Genomic DNA, 25,364 nt, shown 5'->3' on the forward strand with positions numbered 1-25,364 from the left:
ATTGATTGAAAATCGAGTTTTATGATTTTTTCAAATAAGATGCTTTCAGTTTAATGACCATAGTTACGAGTTTTGAAAAGTTAATGAAATTAATATTGTTTTTTATATAAAAAAAAGGCTTTGTTATTTTCATCATTTTTTTTTATCGAGTTATTTGATCTCATAACTTAAACCGTGCGAGTTTGGTGGATAACTCGGGTTGACTTAACCCTTATAAACAAGATTACATGATTGTCATGCTAACTTAGATTGACTCAAACCAATTTTTTAGGTCATTGGTTTTACTCAGTTTTGTCATTTTGTATTTAATTAGTTGGGAATTAAGCTATATTGTTTATTCCCTTTAAAAAAATAGTTTTTTTCTCATCGTTATCCTAGTATTTTTAATTTGAACTATATGTTTTTTATTATTTAATTAAAATAAAATCAATATATTTAATTTTAGAACCCGAGTCCCCAATTTATCTTTCTTCTTTAAAATGCATTTATGGTATACTAGCATCATTTTTGTGGAAAAAAAAAAAAGAAAAAGTATATATCACTGCTGGTGTGCATGAAGGGATCTTTTGTAAATCCCTTTGGAATCAAATATGATCAGTTTTTCTCGATCAAATGTAAAGTCATCTTTAGAATGTGAACAGATGAATACCTTGTTATCGTTCCAACTGGCGAAAAAAAAAACATAAAAACAAGAAAAGGAACAGAGACGCCTAATTAATGCTTCATAAATGCCATGAATTGGATGCAATGCAACTCTTCTCACGGATTCCTTGGATTGCACAAGGCATCCACCAACTCGTCTAAATTGCGCCGGGAAGATCCGCTTCCCTCCTCCATAGCTTTTTTGGCAATCTCCCCGTACTCCTCCGCATTCTTCCTCACCACTTTGCCTGTCTCTCCTTCCATCAACTCCTTTACCATCTTCTTTAAACCCTCCCACCTCACAAATCCTCCCACCGATCCATTACATGTCTCTACTCTCAACCCTACTTTTATCTCCTCCACCACCATTCGTGCATTCAAAGGCTGATCAGCCGTCATGGGCCATGCTAGAATCGGCACTCCTGCACATATGCTTTCCAGCACCGAGTTCCATCCACAGTGACTCAGAAAGCCATTCACACTTTGGTGTGTCAATATCTCTCTTTGATCTACCCACTCTCTCACTATAATTCCTCCATCCCCGATACTCTCTTCGAGTTCAGACTCGTCACCAAATTCTGGATCTTTGGCTTTCATCACCCACAAGAAATTTACCTTAGACTTCTTTAACCCAATAGCTATTTCTTTGAGTTGTTGTGGTGAGATATCTACCTGAGACCCAAACGCTACATATAGGACGGACCTTCCTTGCTCGAGCTTTTGATCTAGCCACTTAATCCAAGTGGGTTTCTTGCTCGGTTCATGTTCTACCCGCGGTGCATCAGCCAGACATAGGGGTCCAACAAACCAGGCCGTGTTTCCATTCTCTTTGTTCCAGTAATCAGCGAACGTTGCCTCGAGCTCGTAGAAGCTATTAATGATGGTACCGTAACTGTTACCTGCTGCTGTGATTGTCGCTATGATGAACTCAAAGTGAGGACCGCTTGGTTCAGGGTCCCTAAAAGTTGAATCAAAATCATTTCTGGTGACTTTAATCCATGGAAACTGAGGCAGCGTGATTAGCTCATCATCTGACTCAGGACCAAACAGAAGTCTATGCTCAACCACAGCTTTGCACAGACATGAGGAGTAAATGGACATGCCAAAAGAAACCAATCTTGGAAAACCAAACTTGATTGCAGAATCTAAAGTCCACCATAAGAAGCCGTCTGATACCATGAAGTTGACGCGAGGAAGAGTTTCGATAGCTTTTTCAAAGTCGGGTTGCATTAGCTTGGTGGAAAGGGCAAATGGACCAAAGAGAGACATGGAAGGGAGTTTATCGGTGCTTTCAACACCGGCAGGGATTTGAGGGACATTTTGTGGGAATGGTAGATCAATGATAAAGGCAGTGGTATCGGAAAGAGAATTAGCTATGAAACTGTGGTTTCCAGAAGTGGTGAACACAGTAACGATGAAATTCGGACGGCGGAGGAGCAGGCGGGCTAGGTGGAGGAGTGGGATAGTGTGGCCTTTTGACATGAAAGGGAATAAAACTACGTGATACTTAGAATCACTAGAACTTGCGTCCATGAGTCTTTTGCTAACTCACAACATTCACAAAGCTAACAAATCTAAGCGTTAAAATTGTAAATATAATATACTTGTAGTTCATCGAGATAATAATTTATAGAGAAAGGTCTTTGCTCTTCCCGCACCTGCGCGTCGGAAATATCATATGAGGGCATCTTAATTGTCTTTTGAAAATGCGGTGTAAATTTTATTTGTTTAAAATAATTTTTTTTTTTTGGATATAAATTGTTTTGATATATTGATGTTAAGAATTATTTAAAAAAAAAAAATTTATTTTGATGTATTTTCCAGTAAAATAACTTTGAACTGTCACCACCACCACAGTATCCAAACAAGCCCTTAGCATAACACCAGAACGTCGACTGTACTCCACGGTGAATTATTTTTTTTTATTTTTTTATAAAAAATTATGCACACATATAATTAAATAAATTAAGAATATAGATCAAATAAAAAAAAAATCATTAATGACATCTAAAAACAAAACTTGAAAAACTAAAAAATAGATGTAGATGAAGATATTTAATTTTAAAAAATAGTACATTTACTTGATCATGTTTGCAACCTATTCAAACAATAATAGAATTAGACAAACATATTAAATTGATTAAATAAAAAAAAATAACATGTAAGGCTACACATATTAAAAATATCATCTAAAAATAAATATTTTTTTTTTTTTAAAAAAAAAACATAGCTTATCTATATAAAAGATAAAAATAAAATCATAGATGAACAAGAAAAACTTAAAAAAAATTAAACACGTAACCAAAATATCAATATTATTTAAAAGACTCTTTAAACAAAATAAAAGAGAGAAAGGGTATTAATATAAATATAATTATTTTAAAAAAAAAACATCATTTCAAATAAAAAAAATTAGAGGAAAAAAAGGTCAGGTGCTACTGGGTTTAACAAGCCATGCCAACCTAACTGGCCTATATCATTAGGGCCCATATGTGGGCCTACCAAGGCAGGCTTGTGGGACCGCCTCCCCCTTTTTAATTTGTGTTTGGGGCGAATAACATGGCATCCATCTTTTTTTTTAAAAATAGCAATAGTTGACATGTCGCTTGTTTTGCCTAGATTTCGGCCATTATGGTGCTTGAAAAATTAGGGCCTATGTTTTTTTACCCAAAACATGTTATTTAACCTGTTTTGACCCAAAATACCTATAAAAGAACCTAATAAAACAAGAAAAACCTATTCATGGTCTAAAAAAGCTACCTAAAAAACCAAACTCGTCTCGAAACCAAAAATCAACCCCAACTCAGATCTGTTTATTCATGAACTTTTAAGGTACAAAAACACCTAATATAAACTTCTCTTATCAAATGGAACAATTATACAAATATCCTTTATTTTAGTGGTTTAAATAGGTGTGAACAACATACTTTTCTCTTTACCACATGAATCTAATGACCCTTTTCTCTTTCCTTTCTCAACTAGGAATAAAAAAAATAACAAACTAAACCTTTATACCAAAATGGAATTGAAAAAGGGACCAAAATTATATAATTTGCGTGATTATTTAAGTTGGAGGACCAAAATGAATTTTTTAAAAACTTATGGGATGCCACCCATGTTTGTCGTGTTTTTTTCATTTTAGTCCCCCCTCTTATAATCTCACCCTCTCAAAAATTTGAAACCAATTGCTCCTTAAATAAGACTTAATCACTCAAAAACAAAGTTTGAGGACTAAATTGAGAAAAATAAATAAATTTGCATAGTGAAAATTCCATGTGTTTTAGAGTATAGTATAATAAATAACAATTTACTTGTTATGAATCAAATCATTTTTTTAATATAAAAAATATTTACATATTGCTAATGTTTTTTTTAATAAAAAGATATTTAAAAGATTATTTGATATGATACAATTAATTTAACAAGTCTAAAAATAATTCGAATAACAAATAAAAATATATTTTTTTGAAAAAAATTTCAATATGATATTTAAAAGAAATATTGAGATAATAACTTATTGAATCGACTTAGCAACGTGAGTTAATCTATTACATCTACGATCCGGGTCAAAAGGCTATAATAACTCTAGAAATATTAAATCAAAATAAATTATGAAACTAAATTCTTAATTAACCAAAATTTAAAGAATGAAATTGAAAAGGAATATAAAAAAAAAGTGATAAAAAAAAAAATCTTAAGTTAATCTAGGTTAACTTGCAACCTCAGTCATGAAATTACAATAACCTCATACAAAGCAAATAAGAAAAAAATTATGAAGTTTAATTTTCTCTTAACCTAATATTGAAAGATATAATTGAAAAATAATTAATTAAAAAAAGAACAAAAAAACCATAGTTAACTGAGTTAACTGGTCAAACTCATAACCTAGATTATGAAACTAAAATAACCCTATAAAAAAATTAATATAAATTATAAAGTTAAATCCCCAACAAAGTTATTGTTGAAGGATGAAATTTAAAAAAAAAAAAAAAAAAAAAAAAACCAAAGCATTATTCTATTTAAGAGGTTTCTACGGAGGTAATTACCTTGTTTTTAGTTATTTTAATTTTCAAAATTGAAAAAAAAAATATGCATTGAATAAATCTTTAAACTATATTTATTTATTTATTAAATGTGTATAAGAGCTTGACTATAAATTTAATTAAAAAAGGCTTTAAATATAATAATCTTAGAATACGTAATCTTAATAGGTTTCTTTAATTAATTATTTATTTTTATAAAGTAAGGGGTATTTATAGGGCTAAAAATCAAACAATTCATTAGGCACAACTTTCAAAATCTTTTTCCCCATTTGAATCGGATAGATCATTGTTGGAACCAATTATATAGTTTTAAAGTTGTTGGAAAAATTCTGGAATTTCTAGAAATTAACTAGACCATTTTACCAAAATAATCAGGCTGTTTAAAAAAATGAAAAACTACTTTATTAAATTAGCTAGACTAATTTAACTATTGAAATTTTCCTCTTTTTTTGTGTGTGATTTGGCGTTTCTTGTTTTTTTTATGTTCTTTTGTGTTGGTTTATGTTTTGTATGTGTGGAAATTAGTTTCTAAACAAATTGAATATTATTTGGCAAACTCTCATTACAAGATTTTGATTTTTAAAGTTGAAAACTATTATTGCATCAAATTTCTTGTTTGAACTTCATGTATGACCTTGATTATTTGATGATTTCATTGAATCATTTTATTCTCTTTAAATCTGTCTAACTTATCACATCACAAAGCTTGTTCTTTATGTTCTTTATACAAATGAAAGTAATATATATTTTCATATTCATTAAGTAGATTTGCTTACAATACCTCTTATGTATTCCTAGACCTTGTATTTAATTATCATTTAACTTAAGCACTAAAACATCTTTCATACAAGCATGTTTTTTAACATATGATTATTACATCATTCCATAATATAAAGATCCATGTATGGTATCATAAACTTTAAGCATATATGATAAAACAAGTTAAATTTTGAGTATAAAACAAGTTATGTATAACTCTTACAAAATACTACTTAACCACTTAGTTGGATATTGGTAATGAACTTTTAGTGTGATCAAATGAACAAAACACAAGAAATCATTTGATAAGTTAATGAAAATGATGCTTTCTATTTTAAAAAGAATTAAGTAATAAATTGAAAGTCTAAAATAGCTCATAATAGAGGGATGAATTAGGGCTTAAATGAGAGTTTCATACTTTAAAAACTTAAATCTTTAACACCAAATTTTAGCAACAATAATCAATATTCAAGGCACAAATAAAATGAGATAGAGAGCAAAGAGAGACACCAATTATAAATGATTTGAACAAGTATCTACTCTACCCATTGAACCTATGTTCAAGTTTTTATTATCAACTCATAATTTTTTTAACGAGTAAAATTTTACTGATACACGAAATTTTTTTATAGGATCAAAATTAAAAAAACCTCTCTCATAATGTTTTTCAAGTATTAAGATCTAAACCTTCCAATGACTCACAACCAACATTTATTATCAACTCAAGTGCTACATACACTTTCATAATAGGTATTCTCTCACAAGGATTCTCACACTTTACAACAAAGAGGATATTATAATAAATAGATCTGAAGTCTTTATAATGTTATCTAGATAAAGAATGTAAAATTGTGATTTGATGCAAAAAAAAAGTTTAAAGTTTTGAGAATATCATAAAAATAATAAAAGCTATTTAGATAAGAGAATTTGTAAGCATCAAGGGTTGTAAAATTTAAGATTGTAAGGTTTTATTTGCATGAATTGAAAAAAATATACGTGTAGGCAAAATAACAACACATGGCCATTACTCCTACAAGGAGAAATGGAATACAATATTTTAAACTTTCAGAGAGTTTTGCCATTTTGGAAGAAAAGGAGTTGCTGCAAAAGTTTGAGTAAAAAGTAATTTAACCACTTAAAACAAGTTAGCTATCGAGAGTAAAATAAATCAAGTAAAACTCTTCCAAACTTACAAGTTTACCACTTTAGCTAAAACTAAATGGAAAGTACAGGTACCCATGTCATAAAGACTTTTAGCTAGGAATGAATAATAAGCTTTTTGATAATAAAAAAATGCAAGAGCTCATTTGATAAAGTTCATGTTCTCCATATAAAAAGAATTTTTGGATAAAAGAACTTTTAATGAGGTATATTTCACAATGTATTAATTTTGGTATAAAATAGTTTTTGAATGGTAAATTTAACAATGAAAAATATTTTATTTAAAAATTATTTTGGTAAAGCCAAATTAATTCATATAAAGATTTGGTTAAATGAAAATAAGCTTGGGCATTTTCAAGTCATGTTTGCATCCAAGGAGTTCCGTATTGTTTTGATTTGATATAGAAAAATTCTTACGTCATTAAAACCTTTGACATATATATTAAATTCACTAATTATTGTTATAATCAAAATTATTAATCCATAGGTGCTAATGATCTTTGAAAAAGAGTAACACCTCATTTACTCTTTCATCGTTTCTCTTTTGATAAAAATTATTTTCGATAATTTTTACAATTCATTAAAAAACTTGATTTGAATTCTTCATTGACATAACCTTAAATGTACATTTCAAAACTTTATGCATATTTTAAATTTCTTGCACAAGATAACATTAATAACACCAAATAATATATCTACAATCACGAAATTTACTTATTCATATAAAATCATTACTCTAAACAAAACATAACTATAGTATTCTTTTAGCATATCAATGGAACAAATAAATTTATAAACTCAATCTTTTATGCTTGTTTCATATTAATTAAGTCATTGATATAAAACATAGATATAAAAATATATTTAGACATCGCTAATTATATATTTTTATTATAATAAAAAACATAAATAATTGGTGTACATCCAGACTAGCAACATATGCATACACATTATAATCTATTATTTCTATATTCTTGAAAATAACAAAATATCTTTTTTATTGAAAAATGAAATTATATATTTGATGTCTGAATTTTTCAAGTTTTTCTATTCTAGTATGCTTATTTATTTTGATTATTTGAGGAGGGAATTTTTAATTATTTTCTAATTGAGCTTTGTTGTTAAATTTTGTCAAATATAATAAGGTGGGTGTTACGTTGACACTTGGCATCTTAATGTATTTTTCCACTTATCTACAAAAATTATGTACATGGAAAAAACCATTATAAAATAAGAATCTAGAAAACATTTCATTTACTTGTGTTTTTATTTTATTACCTAGTCAATAATGATCCACAATTAAAGGAAAACATCAACAACTAACACCACCATAATCTTTAGATTTACCGATGGAATTTTCCTTCGGTATTTGTACTATCATTCTGTTGGTAATTAATTTACCAAAGAAATCACCGACAGAAATGCTCCATCAGTAAATCTTTCATTGGTAATTTTTTTTCCCGTCAGTAATAAAAAATATTATTACAGATGGATTTACTAACGGAAAAGACGCTCTAAAAAGAATTATCCGCTTCATTTTGTCGGTATTTCCCTCGGAAAAATACCATATGCAATTTCGTCGGTAATTATTTAAAAATATTTTTAAAAAAATTCATTTTACAAAACTATATAAAAAAATTAAATTAATATAAATCAACACTCTAAAAATACTCAAAACGCTTGGGAAAAAAAAGAAGAAAATCATAAGAAAAACAAATCCTACAACAATATTCATTCAATTATTAAGAACAAAAACAATTAAAAATAAAATAAAATAACAAATATAGTGAAAAAAAACATGAAAAAAGAAGAAAAAAGAAAAGCATTGCCTTAATGTGGTTGCAAGTGAAGCTAAGAAGAGAAAAAAACAATTCGTAAAGTATATTAATTTTAAAAAAAAAATTAAGAAAACAGAAGAAAAGAGAAGAATACATACTAGAGCATGGAGGAGAAGAGAAGAAAAAGAAATGGATATTTATATTTTTAGATATGGGAAAGAAGAAGAACAGTGGAGCCCCGTCTATTGTGAAATTATGGATTCTTGACTTTTTATTGAGGCGTTTTACCGACGGATAATTAAATATTAATATTTTTAATCATTCCATCGATGATTCTATCTATAATATTTAATTTAAATTTTCAATTTAATCAAAAATATTAAAAAAACCGTCAAATATCATCGACGACTTTTTAATCCACCGATGATTCCGTCTGTAATATTTAATTTAAAATTTTAATTTAATCAAATATTTTCAGAAAATCGCCAAATAACACCGATGACTTTTCAATTCGTCAGTGATTTTATCTGTGAAAAATAGTAATTAACGGTGCAATTGGGAAGTGAATAGTTCCAGAGCTCTCTGAAAAATACCGATAAAAGTTTTCGTTGGTAATTTCTTTTGTAATTAACATGATGAACAATGTTTACAGTTTACCAATGAATTTACCGATGAAATTTATTATGTTGATAATTCCGTTGGTAAAAATGGCACGTTATTGTTTTTTTTTTTTTTGCTTTTTTTTAATAATTTTTTTCCCACTATAATTCTCTCGGTAAATATCATCGGTAATTTACCAATGAAAATATTCTCTTGGTATTTTTGTTTGTATTTATCGATTTTCTGGTAGTGTAATAACTAATTGATTCTAATAAAAATACCTTGTTGTTAAATCTTTATTAAATATAGACATTCAAATAGCCATGATTAAGAATACATGCCCTAAAAATAGAAAATTAAGAATAAAATATTCAATCAGAAATAAAATGAACAAGACATGTTTACTTTGCAAATCGTGTGTGTGTGTGTGTGTGTGAATTTAATGATTATATCAGTATATATTTAATGAAATCTAATAGAAACACTTAGGTAGAAAATATTAAAAAGCTCACATGCATACTCAGATTAGAGAAATAAAATAAGAGAAATTTAAATATAAAAAAAATTAAAGAGATTAATACACCTTAACTTAAGTTAAAATAGCTCGAATTTTCATTAGGGTATTTCAATTATTTTTATTTTATCTATTAATTTGACATATTTTATTTCATATTTTGAAAATAAAACTCATCTTTTCGAAAATACTGGATCTTCCAATCCTGTGGTGGTGATTATTAAACTAAGAACTATTGATTTTTGCAAGAAAAAAAATGGCCACCCAAAGAAAAGTGTGGCTGGACCACTGGTTAGATTCCTCAAGATATTTTAATCATTTTTATTTTTTCTATTATTATGATATATTCTATTTCATATTTTGAAGAAACAAAATCATCTATTCAAAATATTAGAACTTCCAATCTTGTGGTGATGATTATTAAAATAAGACCACGCAAAGAAAGTGTGGTTGGATTCCTCGCGTTTGTTTGACGTTTGATGGAGGAAGCGCTTTCAATTCTGGTCGAGCTGGGCAGACAACCAAAAGAATTGCTCCATGAGTGGGTGTGCTTGTCATTGAATTTTATTTAGATTAATATTGGGTATTCGGGTTAGTTTGTATATATTTTAATTAATTAAGTTTCATATGACTTGATTTTGTAGATTTGAACTATTGTAATTTTTAAAAAACAAACACAGAAGCCTGACCAATTAAGTTATATCCTTCAGGATTCCTTGTCGTTGAATCTTTTTGCTATATAATAATAGTTGTTTAATGTATTTTTTTAAAAATAGATTAAAATAATTTTTTTTAATTTTAATATTAACACATCAAAATAATAAAAAAAAATTAACTTGAAATAAAAAAATAAAAAAATTATTATTATTTTTTTTAAAATTAAAAAATTAAAAACAAAAAGAGTGATCGAAGTGAAAGCCGGTTGGATTTTCCAGGCCATTATCTTCTTCTTCTTCTTTTTGACACAGCAAGCGTTGTCGCATTTTGTTCCACACAGCTGAGATGCTTAGCTCTAAGACCTGTCCGAAGGCTAAAATCCATAATCTATTTGATGACATAAAGTGTTGTGGATTCCAAATTCACCATTACTTTTGTGGGATCTATAAATGATTTCTTTCAAACCCTTGAAATTCTATCATTTAATAAATTTCGCTTAACAATTACGTAGTTCATTTAAGTTTTTTTAAAAAAAATCAAAGTTTTAAAACCTAGATTGGCCTGGCAGGTCAACCTAGGCCTGGAAATCAGTTTGGATAGGAGATAAAAACCGTTTGGAAATTGACCCGACAAAACCCGATCGACCCAGGACCTGGTCCACCTGGTCAAACCCGGCTGATTTATATATCATCATTCCTCCAGCTCTTTCTTTCTTCAAGATCTCTTGCTATCTTTTGATCTTTCATTCAACCATCTTTCTTCATCAATAGTCCCATAGTTGTCCAACTCCAGTGATAGCCTTGTTGATTTTGACCTATCTGCCGACCAGTTACAAGGTTCTATTCCAGATGCTTTCAGAAAAATGACTTCTCTCACGAATCTTCATCTTGCCGATAATCAACTTGAAGGTGGAATTCCAAGATCCTTTGGAGGAATGTGTAGCTTACGTGAGCTAGATCTGTCCTCCAACAACCTCAGTGGACCCCTTCCACTAAGGTTGCTGTTTTGAGATGACATAATAGTTGTGGTTGTGAAGGTAGGCATTGCTCTTGTATTTTGTAATCTCTTCTACGCCTTTGAGAAGGAACTTTGAATCCCAAAATTGAGGAGGTGATGGTGGGCTTGTGGTGGCTGTGGAGGTGGTTTGTAAAAGCGAGATAGGGATTTGTGTGTACTATGTTACGAGGGTGATTGTGCTAATTTTATAAGGACAAGCAATGTTTGGTTTTAGATCTGTCAAACATGAGTGGCAAGCAGGGTTGTTCTCTATAAACTTTTCTTTCTTTCAACGACGCTTATTATTATTATTAGTCCAAGGGCAAGCAACATGAACCAGTAATTGACCGGTATAATGATCGGTTCACGGGTTTTGAGTTGATATGCCGACCTGGTAGTTGACCCGGTATAATGATCGGGTCACGGGCTTGGGCTTTTGGGTCGACTACCGAATTGGGTTTAAAAAACTTTGAAAAAAAATACTATTAATATCAAAGTATTTTTTAGATCCTTGGACACATTTTGAATCTAAAACCAAACTTTCCCTCAAGAATTTTAGGGTTTTAGTTTCCTCTGCGAGGCTGTTTGTTTTAGTAGCATGGTTATGTTGTTCGAAAAAACTTTGAATATTTTTTTAATTATTTTAATATGATGATATTAAAAATAAATTTTAATAAATAAATAAATATTATTTAAAAATATTTTTAAGTAAAATATATTTTAAAAAATATCATCATCAGATTTGAAATCACTATTAGGTAACTAATGGAAGATTTCATCGTAAGATTTCTCTTTGTAAACACTTATACATTCATTATTAAAAAATATTCATTATAGCATTACAGTCAAAACCAAGTAGGATAATTAAAATAATAGAACAAGTGAAAGATTAAATAAATACAAGCAGAGTACTAAAGTAAGGTCAAAAGGATACAACAAATGATGAAATGAGAAAAATGATTAACTAACAACCAGAAAATTATAATTTAAAGGAAAGAATAAAAACAAATAAATAAATTGGGCAAGTGAAAAGTTAGAGTTGCATAATAAGAGATTATAGTTAGGTTAAAGCAACGGTTATTTCCATAAGAAATAGAGTGTAAACTATATTAATGTCTCGCACAACTTTGTGAGTCAGATTAATTTTTATTTGAAACTACAAAAAAAAAAAAAAAGGTTTAGGAGACAGTTATATTTAAAAAAAATAATAATAATAAAGTTAAACCTTGATTAATTTAATAATATGATATTAAAAAAAAAAGTTCAAGAGATAGTAGCATTTTTTAAAAAGTTAAAAAAATTAATAATCAAGTTAAACCTTGAATTAATTTGATAATATGATAAAAACAAATGAGATAGTAGCACCAGTAACAACAACAACAACAAATAAATTAAAAATAATATTGCACAAGGCAAAGCTATAGTAACTTGCAAAATTCATGACTTGACATATGAGATCAGAATAACTCTATAGAAAGATAGTCCCAACAAAAATCAAAAGTTAAAAAGTACCTGAAAAAAGAAAAAGATATAAGCTAGCCCAATCCTTTAAACCCGTGACCTAGAAGGTTAATGAAACCCTGATCAACAAAAACAAATATCAATTAAAAAATAATAAGGACCAAATCTAACATAAAATAAAATGAACTAAAATATTAAGGGATTCAATTGAAAAAATTGTCCAATTAAGATAATGATATAAAATATTGAGGGATGTAATTGAAAATGTAGTTTAATTAAGAGAGTAATTTTTTTAAAGTGAAATAAAAAGAATGGGGATCAAATCTAAAAGTTCAAAAAAAGCAAAGGAGGATTAAATTGAAAGTAAATTCCAATTCTATGGATAATCTAAAAAAAAAGTAGAAACAAAAAGAACAAGGACCAAATCTAAAAAATAAATAAATTGAAGAGCTACTTTAAAAAAAAAATACAGGGGTTGGCTCTGTAACAAAGAAAAAAAGATAAAAGAAGGAAGGAAAAATAAAAACAAAAACTAGAGCAAAACCTGATATATTCTGGCCACACGTGTTGTTCAAGAATACAGGCAATGCCGTGAGGATTAAAATGCCGTTGTGGAAGTTGAATTTGGCCGTTGGATGAATCTGTACATGTTTTCTAAAAACTTCGGGAGAACTCACACGTGTCTGCGTGAATGCCATTTAGGATGCCCTTCCATCAGCTTATAGGGCACTTCTGGGCATCCAAAGATGCCCTTCTGTCGTATTGTTGGAACTGTTGACCTTCCCTCATCCTTTTAGTATGACACGTGTATCTGGTTGTTGTCTAGTTTATTGTCGGTGAATCTTTATTTATTTGTTTTCTTTTCTTTCTCTTCTTCTAAAATTGTAACCTAACTCTCTTAGTTGTTGGTATTTCAACTTCAATCTTTATTCTTATGATTTTTTTTTATTGGCCTTTTTGTAGAAGTTTTATTTTTATTCAATTTCATTCTTTAATTCCAATTTACCAAATATTATATTCTCAAATTTGATCCTCATTCTTTGAATTTCTAATTTTTTACCTTGGCCTTTTGGTAAAAATTTTATTGGTTTTCAATTTAATCCTTCAATTCAAATTGATAGTATCATATATTCTGATTTGGTCCTAATTTTTTTTATTTCTTAGCCTTTTTGTAAGATTTATTATTCTTTTCGATTTCACCCTTCAATCAAAATATTGTTTTTATTTTTTATGTCAATTTCGACCCTCATTCTTTGGATTTTTTAGGTCCTTTTACTAAATTAACTTTTCTTTTCAATTTCACCCTTCAATTAAAAAAAATTTATTTTGTATATTTATTTTGATCCTCATTCTATAGTTGCTATTGTTTTTAATCCTTTTGTATAATTGAAATTCAATTTCATCCTTCATGTCTATCCTCAATAGAAACAATTAATGGAAAGAGATTAAAAGATAAAAATAAAAAAAGTTAGGCATTAATAAATGGGCCCCACATGTCTATCCTTAATAATAATAAAAAAAAAATTGGCTCATATTTTTTTTTTACCTTAGAAATTGATGACACTTCGACTGCTTCTATTTTTTTTTTTTAATTTAGTAGGTAGCATGTCACCTATAGCGGTAAGTGACTTGATGCCTATGAGGTTGCTACCTAAAATTTAGCCACCACTATAGTGGCTAAAAATCAGGTAGGGGCTTTTTTTTTTACTTAAAAATAAAAATTTCAACTCAATTTTATCTAAAACATCACAGAAAAGAAATCATAAAACCCTCCATAAATCACCCACCAGACCCAAAACAACCTAAAACCACTCAAAAAAATCAAAATCATTTGAATCAAGAAAATCTAAATGGAATTTGATATATTTTATAAATATATTTATAGAAAAAAAACTATCATCATTGAACTCTTTTCATCAAATAAAACATGTTGACATAAAAAATGCGGAGTTACTTTACTGAAAAGTGATCATTCATCAATTTTTCTCTTTTATTTATTGTTTTTAAGCTACTTCTTCTTTTTCTCTCGAACTTAAAGACTAAAATGTTAAGAAAAATAAAATTTTAGACTAAAATAAAATTGAAAAAACTAAAAAGACTGCAGAGTAAGAAAGAAAAAGTAAGTGGACTGAACAAAAAATTTCCTAGAGATTTTGAGATTTCCTAGAGATTTTGAGATTGACCATGGGATTTTTCCTTGTTTTACACTTTAGTCCTTTGTTTTTGAATTTTTTCTTTCCTTAAAAAATTTGAATAAATTGGTCATTAATTTGGATATAGAAGGTTTTAATAATAAAAAAAAGGTTTTAGGATGAAAATAATAAAATAAATAAATAAAAAATCCTTTGGCTATTGTGATTGCTATAATATTTTATTTAGGGCATTCTACTATATATTGTAATTAGCATCTTTTTTTTCTTTTTTCTTTTTTATCAACCTCAGTTTTTTAGGACTCTGTTCACTGACAAAATCAAATGGAGATTGAATAATTGCCATTGGAACGATTTTCTTAGTCCAATTATATGGAATGACTTGCATGTTCTAATGAAATGGATGAACTCTTATGAAGAAAGCTCAAAGGTTTTTATGATAAAGATGACCCATGTTCAGTAACAAAATAAAAAAATATATATAAAAAAGGAGGAGATTAGAGATGCAAATTTAGCAAAGTTGGTCTTTATTTATTTATTATATACAAAATATATAATACCTGCAATATCAAGTAGTTTTTTCTGTTGTCCATATAATTGAGGAATTGCTAAAATAACATTTTATAATATTTTAAAGAAAATACATTATTATAGTGTGTCAAATTAGATACCTTAAGTTTTGAGCATGACTAGTTCTAATAAAGTGAGTGACTATGACATATATCTGCCATGACTCGCAGTCGTTTAATAGAGATAGATTATGCAATATCTTTTCAATCTTCTCTCTCCATCAGTCCCCAGCCCCGCACATGATGGTTTTGGTATGAAGTCCAATGCCAGCAGATTACGGGTGAGGCTGGTGGATTATTCAATTGCTTGAATTTCTTATTTTATTTGTGTTTATTGCGCCAATCAATGAGGGAAAGGTGGAAGGTTACCACATGGTTATTTGGTGGTTTCTGTCGGTAAAGACAGTAGATAGTCAATGACTATTAATAATTCAATCTATAATATTTCAATTTAAAAACTATAAAATTAATTCATACTTATATTTTATAATCATTTTATTTTCAAAATCATTTAAAAACACAATTTTAATTAAATACTTTTAAATTATTTTTTTATTCAACATTAATTTCAACCATAGTTTTAACCAAATATATATTTTATAAAACTAATTATAATTAAAAGCATTTTTTCTAAATCATAATTATAAAAACTACTGCAATAAACACATTTAGATGTATGATACGAATTTGATCAGAATTAAGTTGGAGAAAGGTATGTTTTTTTTATAATATTTTCAATTTGGAATTATTTTAGTAAATTAAAGGAGTTTCTTTTTGCTTATTTTTTATAATTTAAACTTCATTTGTAATTCAAATCAATATTATTAAAAAGGATATCAAATACGAGAAGAATTCATTTAAAAATCAAATTCAATTACAAGAATTCCAAATAGCATGTTAAAAAAAAACACTCGTCCAGCGTGCCAAGATTTTTAACAGGTATTCATACTGCACTTGAATCAGAGAAATGAAAAGACACTCGTAAACCCAAGAAATGAGTCGACTTCCCTATTCTTACCAGCCATTTCCAATGAGCAGCAGTGTCTTTTGGATCCGTTTGGAGAAGACTGCTTCTTCCTGCCATACGCCGTGGAGTTTCTCGAGCCTGCTAGCCGCGTATTATGTTTTATCATAGAAATGTCAAAAGGTAACATTTCGATACAAGAAGGATCGGTGTTGATGCATGAGACTTTCGGAGGAGCGCTCGAACCTCCGCGCTCTCCATGGGGACTCCGAGAAAATGTATCATCTTTAACCCTTGATCCTGGCTCTGTACTGTGTGCATCTATGCCTCTCCTGGTTTCCGAATCTGAAATGATTATGGTTTCTCCGGTAGATCTATCAGTGTTCACCTCTTTCAAAACTTGTGAAGCAGCAATGCAAACGTCAGGTTGATTCTCAAACGAGTATGGATTTGTCCCAGCTACAGAGTCAAACTGCATGGTTCTTGACAACGCTGGAAAATACTGGGCTTTTTTCCTTATGTGATCAAATATCGTATCTTTTGTTGGACCATTGAGCCCACTTGTTTCAGATTTAGAAGGAAGCCCACCTTGAATAATGAAAGCAAATCACTGAGAAGAGGAAAAGGGATGATTAAAAAGGAAAAATAAAAGAATATTAAACACTATTATCTGGTCAAAGGTGCACCTGAATCATCCACAAGGTCTACAACAAACCTTCCGGGGCTAGTGTGATGCTTCGGAGTCCTAAGCTTGTAGCTATCATGTCCATGCCGTTCTCTCTCTCCTTGTTCTGAAGTCACATTGAGAAAAGCTAGTGAGATTTTGCTTCCTTCTGTCTCTTCCGTAGCATTCGGTGCGCTATCAAGTTCAATGGCCTTGTCACGACGACGTTTTCTTGTGAGGAGCATGGCCTCTGATGATGGAGAACAAACATTGCTTGAAGTAGTCAAGAGAGGGAAGCTCTTGGCCTTTTCACGTATGTGCTCAAATATCGTTTGTTCAGATATGATTTTACAACTGTCATTTTGGATTTCAAAACCAGGCTCGCCTTCTGTATTTCAAGGTAGAAATTGTCAGTGAAAATCAGAAGAGATAGTCACGTAAATGCAAAAAAAAATAATAAAAATAATTAATAGTCTGCAAGCTATACCATCTCCCAATTCCAAATCCTCATCAATGAGTTTGAAACTTGGCCTGGGATAGAGAAACCATATGGTTTAGTAATGCAGAATAAACATGGACAAAGAAACATGCAAGAAGTTCCATGGTATCAAATAGATGGAAAGAAGCCTTTATATTGGAAAAACTACTTGCATTGAATTGTTTATTGTTTTGGATTTTGTCAAATTGGAAGGCATTCCAGCTGGACCATAAGATGTCGTTTCACTTTCGTCTTCTATGACACAAACATCCCCAGGTGGAGGAAACAGGGAAGGCTGCTTGCATCTGTTTTTGTTTGTTTCTGGATTGCTTTCCTTCATCAACACAAGTTTTTGGTGGAAATCAAGACCAACTGCATGAACAATAAAACTCTCCAAATTAACTCTGTAGTCAACTAAGTAAAAAAACAAAAGAATGACATGTCAAAATTGCGATTACTGTATTCTTCAAAAATAAGATTAGCCTTCAAAGTCAGCTTTTTCTGTTGCGGGATTGACAGGAGAATTGCTGCACTATAGGGGCTGCAGTGAAAGACAAACGATCTAAGCTTCTAATAGTACAACAAGTTGACTAAACACTCCCTTTGAGCACTGAAGTAACTTTTCCCAAAAATTAGCGATATGCTTTAATTAGTGTTGTGGCCTTCTCATTCTTCCGGAGGGAGGTAGTTTTATAGTAAATGTTATTGCAGCTTTGCAAAGTTTAAAGATCATTTCTGCTCATAACAATATTTGTAATTAAATAGCAGTGAAGGAATTATAATTTTTTTTTCCTCTCAAATGTAATGTTCAAAAACATTTGAAAGGAGCCTGCTTAATACATTTGCTTAGACTACATTAATGAATATCAATATGAAAGGAGCCTGCAGTTTAAATCCGCGTACCTTGAGAACTCATCCACTCTGCAGCAACCAATTGGGACAAAGCAAGCATGCAGGTGACAACGTGCTCATGAAAAAGCAAGCATATGATGAGGGATTGCTAAGCTATAAGATTAGAAGAATCGATTCTGCAAAGAACATTTAGCTTCTCCAGACTAAAATAGAGGAACACGTGATTTTTTAAAGCAGCTGTTTAGGAGATATCAATGTTGGTATTGTGCTTGAATGACGCGGTAATATCCAATTACTGAATCTACATATATATGAAAAGAACACATTACCTTATTTTCTCATGGAAGTGAACCAGGTTATCTTCTTCTGTACCGACAATCTGAACCCAAAAAAAAAAAATTATATATATATAGTGTTAATGTTACTTTCTTCTGACCTCACAATCAGGAAGACAAACAATTCTCAGCTGTGCTTCTTTTTTTATTATCATTGCAGTGCAATTGGCACCGCTTCCATTAGGTTTAAAGAAAATGAAGCATATACATTCTGGAAACATACCATATCAGCATAATGTCGTTTAGATGACTGGAGTGGTTGTGATAGCCTAGTCAATGTCACAACAAACTTAGACGTGCCTCGCCTATGGCACTCATTTTCCTCAATACTCATACTGACTTTCGGAGGTAATGATAGGAGAGAGTCCTTGATGTGGTTCCCAAAGGGGAATTTACGGCCAGTGAGAATCTCTATTCTCCTTGGATCAGCTTCAGCTAGCGTGTCAAATGATTTAATTCCCATTGAATGTAGAGCCTGAAGGCAGTAATATGGAGGGACAGCAAAAATTTAACATACAAGGGAATTAGAAATAGGAATTTTTTTTTTTTTTTTTTAATCAATTTCACCAAAAGGTGATGACACGAGCCTCCAAATTGCAGTAAAGTAAATAACCTTAGCAGTCACCATTCCAATGCCAGGTAATTGCTTCAGCAAGTATGGACTATCATCCCAGAGTTTCTGATATAATGATTTTGCTAGAAGGGTTGAGTTGATGGCTCCTTTGTAATTCCTTTTGAAAATAAAATACTCTTTCATGCACCTTGCAATTCTACACCCATTCGAACATATAGAATTCATGTCCTGGTTACAACCACCAGAGTATAGTCTCATCAGTAAAGCTTCCAGCTTAAGATAATACAGCAAAAACCTTTTAAATGACTGAGAGAAAAGAAACCTGGGTTAGGGATAAATCATGAACAGAAGGATCCCCAGTCAAGCAGTCATTTGCCAAAACAAATATCTTCTCCTCTCTAGTTTGAATACGCTTTTTCCGTTTCTGCTTATCCCCATTGATGTGAAACCGAATTCGACAATCTTTATCAATGTTGATATCATTCAGAAGCTTTTTCTCATTGCGTCTGAGTTGTATCCCTTCATTTTCAACATAAGTAAATGTATCATTCTAATGTTAACTATTCGAAGTTGGGGTAGGAAAAACAGCTATTGGACAAGTATACATACATGCAATTTCCTCGGCATGGCATATAACATTAAGTGCATCTTCCAAGCTGCAGTTTTCTGGGGTCTGCATGACATGCTTCATTGTGTTGAATTTCAAATAGTACCTGGTCATCAACCGTCCGGGCTCTGAAGGATCAAAAATGAAAAATTAGGAATTCAATTGTAAAAAAAAGTGAAATATCTGGCTACATGAATTTAAAGTACCTAGTGGCTTCAGTAGAAAACCATCCTTGTCAGTCCAGATCATTTGGTGGTGTGATAACTCGTTAACTTTCTGAACAGTAATCTCTGGCATGGAATTGCATAGTTAAGAGAGGGAGGGGGCGAATCAACCAGTACCTAAGAACAGTACCTTGCATTTGCTTTTCTATGCGGTCTCTAGAAATTCCTTGCTTAACAGCATAATGCTCAGGGTTCTGAAAATTCATGGAAGTTTCAAATCTGTTAAATGGCAAAGACTGCCCACGTGCTATTTTTTATGAGGCCCAGAAATGCATGCCTTTTTTATCCTAACGTACAAGTACGAGCACTTCATCCATTCAATTGCCCGTGCAATATCAGAAACAGTCAACTGTACTATCTCTGCAGTCAAGTGCTCCGTCACGCATGAAAGCAATCTCCAGGAACAAGAAAAGTTAGTAACCTAATAGAAGAATGCATGATTTTTATAGTCTGCAACACTGGTCAGAGAAACAGATCCAGTATGATATTAAAAAGTTATAAACTTACTGTGATTCCACCATTTCACATCCACTCAAGATATTTTCATACAAATGAACCTGAGGTAATAATCAGAACAGAAGGAAAATTCAGACAGGACAGACAATTTTCACATCAACTAGTGGAAAATTCAATAATAAAGAGCACCAAGCATGCAAAAGAGAGAGAATAAAAAGTATTGGATTACTGTTTCTCTTCTTGTCATGATTATAACCATCCCTGTATCATCAAATGGTGGCCGGCCTGCCCTCCCACACATCTGCATGATACCTTAAAATTTTAGTTGATGGATTTACAAAACGCAATTTGTTTTCCTCATAAAGGAGTCAGGCATGGTTAATATGACTGAATGAGTATCTGATCCACAACATATCTTATTTTTTATGACATTTTACCTTCTCACATGTTAGAATTGACAAGAGTATCTTTCCGGTAAGTATCATTTGAAATCAAAAGAGAAAGGCATCATTGGCCACTTTAGATCTTCCCAGTTCATATAGAGTTTGGGTTCACAAATGTCTACAAACAATAATTATAGACTTAAATCACAGAATTTTTACACTATACAATTTCTACCATAAAGAGTTAAAATCACAGAGGAATCCAACCAGTAATCCCCAGGGGGTATATCCATCCAATGGACAACTTTGTGTGTGTAATTGATGCCTGAGCAGAAAGTAAAATCATAGACTAGTGTTAGGATGTATCTAAAGAAGTTACATACCTGTAGTATCATGGAACGATCATATTCCATATAAAGACCTTTTTCCTTGTTGCTGTCACAAAATACAAGTTTTTGATGAATCAAAGTACAAAAAGAGATATTATATCTCTTGATCTCTTAATTTATACTAGAAGATGAGGATTTCTAGTAAATCTTCTTGACTTACAAGTGTTGTGTTGATTTTATGACTACTGTATGTGCTGGTAAGTTGATTCCATGAGCAAGGGTGTTTGTGGTGCACAGAATTTTAATATCACCCTTAAGAAACAGACCCTCAATAAGGCTCCGATCTTTCAGGCAAAGCCCACCATTGTGATAACCAACTGCAAGCATGCCACTTGTTAAATAAAATTACAGTGTTCAAGACCATCTTAAAGAATCATGATATTGGGGTACATTATAACTGAACAGACTAGCCCCATACCACCATATAGGATATAAGACTGCAGTTGTTTGTCGCTGCATGAAAGTGAAGCTTCCCTTAGCCTTTCCTGCTGTTCTTTGTCTTTAATAAAAGGATTCGAATAACCAAAGGTCATTGCTGTCTGAGATAGTTTCAATGCTGCTTCCTGTGCCCCTTTCCTTGTCGAGCAAAATACCAGAGCAGATTTCCCTCTTGAATAGTGCATCAGAATATCTGAATATCACTTATAAGCACAGGTGTCAGTGGTGATCTCTTTGAGACGAAAAACACAAACTTAAATGAACACTTAATAAAATTTGTGAAAATGTTTCCACTTACCAAAAATATAGTTTTGAAGGCGCTGGATATAAGAGAAAAACAATCCATCAGAAAGATGAGAGAAAATTTCCCAGAATTTTTTGCATTTTCATTTTCAAATCCATTATAATATCAAAAGTAATAAAAATTTTAAATTGGCCAGAACTTCAGTCCAATGAGTATGCAGCCACCTTTTCAAATAGAAAATCATTTTTTGCGGGAGCATAGCCTGCAGAAGGACATCACAGTAATGATGAGAATACAGTATAATAATGCTATATGTGATTGATTGTTCGTCCTCCATTATTAAATCTACAAAATCCTATGCAACTAAAATGGTGAAATGAGAAATTTAAACCATCCTATTATAATGTATATCTTAGCCATGTGATCATGAGAGAAAGTATGCTGACATGATTGATGAGAAACAAAATTCGAAATGAGACATTCAAGCATACCAAAAACTTTGGTTGTCAACTTTACAGGCCTCATTTCTTCTCCGAACCTGCCAAGGCATTAGAAAGCTAGTTGAAATAAACATATTCTTAATGGAAGAATAATAGTTGACATGGAATAGTGTAAAGGTACCTTTTGATACCTTGGACTGGAACATTAAGCCACTCAGCTGTAATCATCATATACCATAAGTAAATTGTTAAATGAATCAACAGTTGTTTTGTTCTTAATGTCTGTAGATAAATACTAATGGAACTCATTTTAACTCTTTGACAAACAACAACAATACAGTGTTAGATATACCAAGATCCTCGATATTTGGAATTGTTGCTGAAACTGCTAAAAAACGAACACAAGATAGAGGACTTGATTTCATTTCAGGTTTGTGAGCAAGCATCTTTATTCTACTAACAATTGCCTCTAAAGCAGCTCCACGAGGATCATTCAGTAGGTGAACTTCATCAATAAGAAGCAGGCCAATGTCACTGAAAAAGCTCAAGCCACCATCCTTTATGCGATACCGAGTGACAGAATCAAATTTCTATATAAAGGAATAGAAAATGCATTCAATCATTTTCCAAAGGTATTGATCAAATAAAACCAGTACAGGGGAATTCAAAAGAAAACGAAAAAGAAATAACTTGAATGCAATATGTATTTTAAGAAATTTCAGAAACGTGTACACATGGACAGTGAGCAGAGGCCAAATGAGGAAAAACAGCGCAATGGTTCTAGATGGTGCTGAATATGAAAATGGTAACACAAACTGCTGAATCAAAGAATTTTCAATGAGAACATGAAGGCTTGAAGTAGGCGGCCAAAGCCAAACAATTATAGCAAGGCATTCTTCATTTGAGGCCAGCATATGCATGCATGCAAGCATCTGTGTGTGCATATCTGCAGTTTTGTATGGTATTTACTTGCATGCTGCTTTTTTTTTCTTTCTTGAAATAATGGTGGAATGGCAGCTCTTCATATCATTGCATACTGACCTCAGGAGTAGTTAGAATAATGTCTGCTTCTTGTATAGTCCTTGTGTTGTAGAATTCATTGTCACCAGTCAGCTCCAGGCAATTTATCCCCAGTGATCCAAACTTTTGAGTCCAATCACGGAGTTTTTCTTGAACTAAAGCCTTAGATGGGGCTATGTAGATCTTCATATGACATGAAAAGAAGGAAACAAGTGGTAACTAATGAACCAGGGAGAAAAGCATGGACAACCCTCTTGATAAAGAAAAGCATGGAAACACCGAGTCTAGGATAATGAACGAGGAAAGTAAGCATATATTATATCCTCTTGATAAAAAACAGGGAACCACTTTCCCGGTTAGAATGAAACCACACTTTAAACAGAGGAATAGGAAAAATCAAAGGTGATACTACAGAAATAGTGATGCGGAGTAGTCATTGTTTCCAGTGACTATATATAAAATTCAGGATCATGAAATCATTTGTCTAGTGTATTTATTGAATTTCGAAATGGAGTCATTGAACCTTATTTTTGTCATTTTATTTGGATACTTACTGTTTTTAGCATTCCTTTGACATGCACAAACCTCCCTTCAGAGACAAACCTTGACAGAAGCCTCAGTACGCACAGTTCAAAGAGCACTGTTTTACCACTACCGGTTGGTGCTGAGATCACCATGTTTACATCTGAATGGTAGCAGACAGGGAAACATTCACTTTGCAATGAATTAAAATACCTGCACGTATAAGAAATAAAAACAGAATATCTGTAATTGATTCCTCTTCCATTTGTCTCGCAACAGAAATAATGGAGTAACAATATCAATACGCGGCAACTACTTAGGTCATTTTACACCAGCAATATCAGAAGTTGCAATTCCGTACTAATCACATGATTTTCGTTCAACTGATCGATTCCATCAGTAGCATTTTCATCTAGAAACTGATAAAACTAAGGCCAACAAAAAACAAGCTGTAAGGATTGGCAACCTGCAACTAACCTAAATCAATAAGATTGGTACCTGAAGCTAAAAATCGAACGAAAGGGCGGTGGCAGATCTGACACGGACTTGAGAGTATACGAATCCATTATCGAACAACTAGTCCTTTCCTTGGTGATCCTAATTTCTGGAAAAAAATCAAAAGAAAAAAAAACAACTCGTGAATTGGTAGCAAATACATAACTCTAGATCAATCAATTAGAAACAAATTGAAAGTAAAGAAACAATATTGAATTTATGTTAATACCGAGAAGCATAGCTAGAATGAATTGAATGGGAATATCAATTACTAATCATTTGATTTATCCTCATCAATTCACCGATGGATCACTGCATATCGATCCATCTATCTATAAATCGATTTGAATGAAAATTACTCGAAAGAGAAGTCACAGTGGAAAGCAGATCAGTGAAATAATTTTCAAAGTTTGTAGCAAATCACATTAACTACTCTGATAACGCAAATTTACATGCAAAGAAGAAGGAGGAGAGAGTTACAAGGAGAGATCTGGAGACGCAGTGGCAGGGCGATAGAGAAATGAAAGCTTTCGATTAGGTTTTTGCAGAGCTATAATTAAAGAGTGATGAACTAGGCAATATTTATACTGACTTCAAGAGCTTTTTGGCGGGAGAGAGGGAGCAGTCACCTCACGCACGCCAGATGCATTTCAGTCAGGTTGAGCGTATGTATAATTTTTTAAAAATAAAATAAAAATTTTTTAATATATTTTTGAATAAAAATAATAAAACACCTTTAATCCGTAAATGGCTTCGTGCACAATTTTATTTTTAAAAAAAAATCTCACTTTCTTAATTTATGGGGTTGATGCATGACTTTGATATGATATCAATTTTTTTATTTTCGATTTGAAGAATATTCTCGTGCATTTTAAGTATCATTTAAAAGTTAAATATTTTTGTAGATAATTTTAAAAGTATATTTTCAGATTAATTTGATTTGATGTAT

The 25,364-nt window shown here is 31.3% G+C and overlaps 2 protein-coding genes across 2 annotated transcripts; both read right to left on the reverse strand.

Annotated features, from left to right (window-relative positions):
• Positions 1-610: 610 nt before the first annotated feature.
• On the reverse strand, positions 611-2,313 carry LOC118036934 (UDP-glycosyltransferase 90A1). The gene has a single exon (XM_035042800.2). The coding sequence runs from the start codon at positions 2,173-2,175 to the stop codon at positions 760-762; it is 1,416 nt and encodes a 471-aa protein (XP_034898691.1). The 5' UTR covers positions 2,176-2,313; the 3' UTR covers positions 611-759.
• A 13,907-nt stretch (positions 2,314-16,220) lies between these two features.
• LOC118036931 (DExH-box ATP-dependent RNA helicase DExH17) lies at positions 16,221-25,036 on the reverse strand. Its single transcript, XM_035042795.2, has 28 exons — positions 24,896-25,036; positions 24,419-24,524; positions 23,953-24,133; positions 23,420-23,581; positions 22,731-22,968; positions 22,560-22,596; positions 22,430-22,476; positions 22,163-22,200; positions 21,993-22,014; positions 21,675-21,887; positions 21,417-21,573; positions 21,251-21,302; positions 20,714-20,785; positions 20,536-20,585; positions 20,306-20,423; positions 20,159-20,222; positions 20,011-20,094; positions 19,807-19,932; positions 19,520-19,716; positions 19,237-19,425; positions 18,847-19,098; positions 18,618-18,667; positions 18,340-18,357; positions 17,895-17,977; positions 17,610-17,808; positions 17,446-17,489; positions 16,981-17,346; positions 16,221-16,882 (listed from the first exon to the last, which is right to left on the reverse strand). The coding sequence occupies exons 2-28, from the start codon at positions 24,484-24,486 to the stop codon at positions 16,290-16,292; spliced, it is 3,720 nt and encodes a 1,239-aa protein (XP_034898686.1). The 5' UTR covers positions 24,487-24,524; positions 24,896-25,036; the 3' UTR covers positions 16,221-16,289.
• Between the last annotated feature and the right edge of the window lie 328 nt (positions 25,037-25,364).

The sequence above is a fragment of the Populus alba genome, chromosome 1 (genome assembly GCF_005239225.2).
Source record: "Populus alba chromosome 1, ASM523922v2, whole genome shotgun sequence".
In the NCBI taxonomy this organism is placed as follows: Eukaryota; Viridiplantae; Streptophyta; class Magnoliopsida; order Malpighiales; family Salicaceae; genus Populus; species Populus alba.

Coding starts and splice junctions, on each gene's coding strand:
- LOC118036931 (XM_035042795.2), bottom strand. CDS start 24,486: ATGGATTCGTATACTCTCAAGTCCGTGTCAGATCTGCCACCGCCCTTT. Junction 23,582..23,952: donor TCAAAGGAATGCTAAAAACA/GTAAGTATCCAA, acceptor TGTCATATGAAG/ATCTACATAGCCCCATCTAA. Junction 19,933..20,010: donor TTTTCTACTGAAGCCACTAG/GTACTTTAAATT, acceptor TTGATCCTTCAG/AGCCCGGACGGTTGATGACC.
- LOC118036934 (XM_035042800.2), bottom strand. CDS start 2,175: ATGGACGCAAGTTCTAGTGATTCTAAGTATCACGTAGTTTTATTCCCT.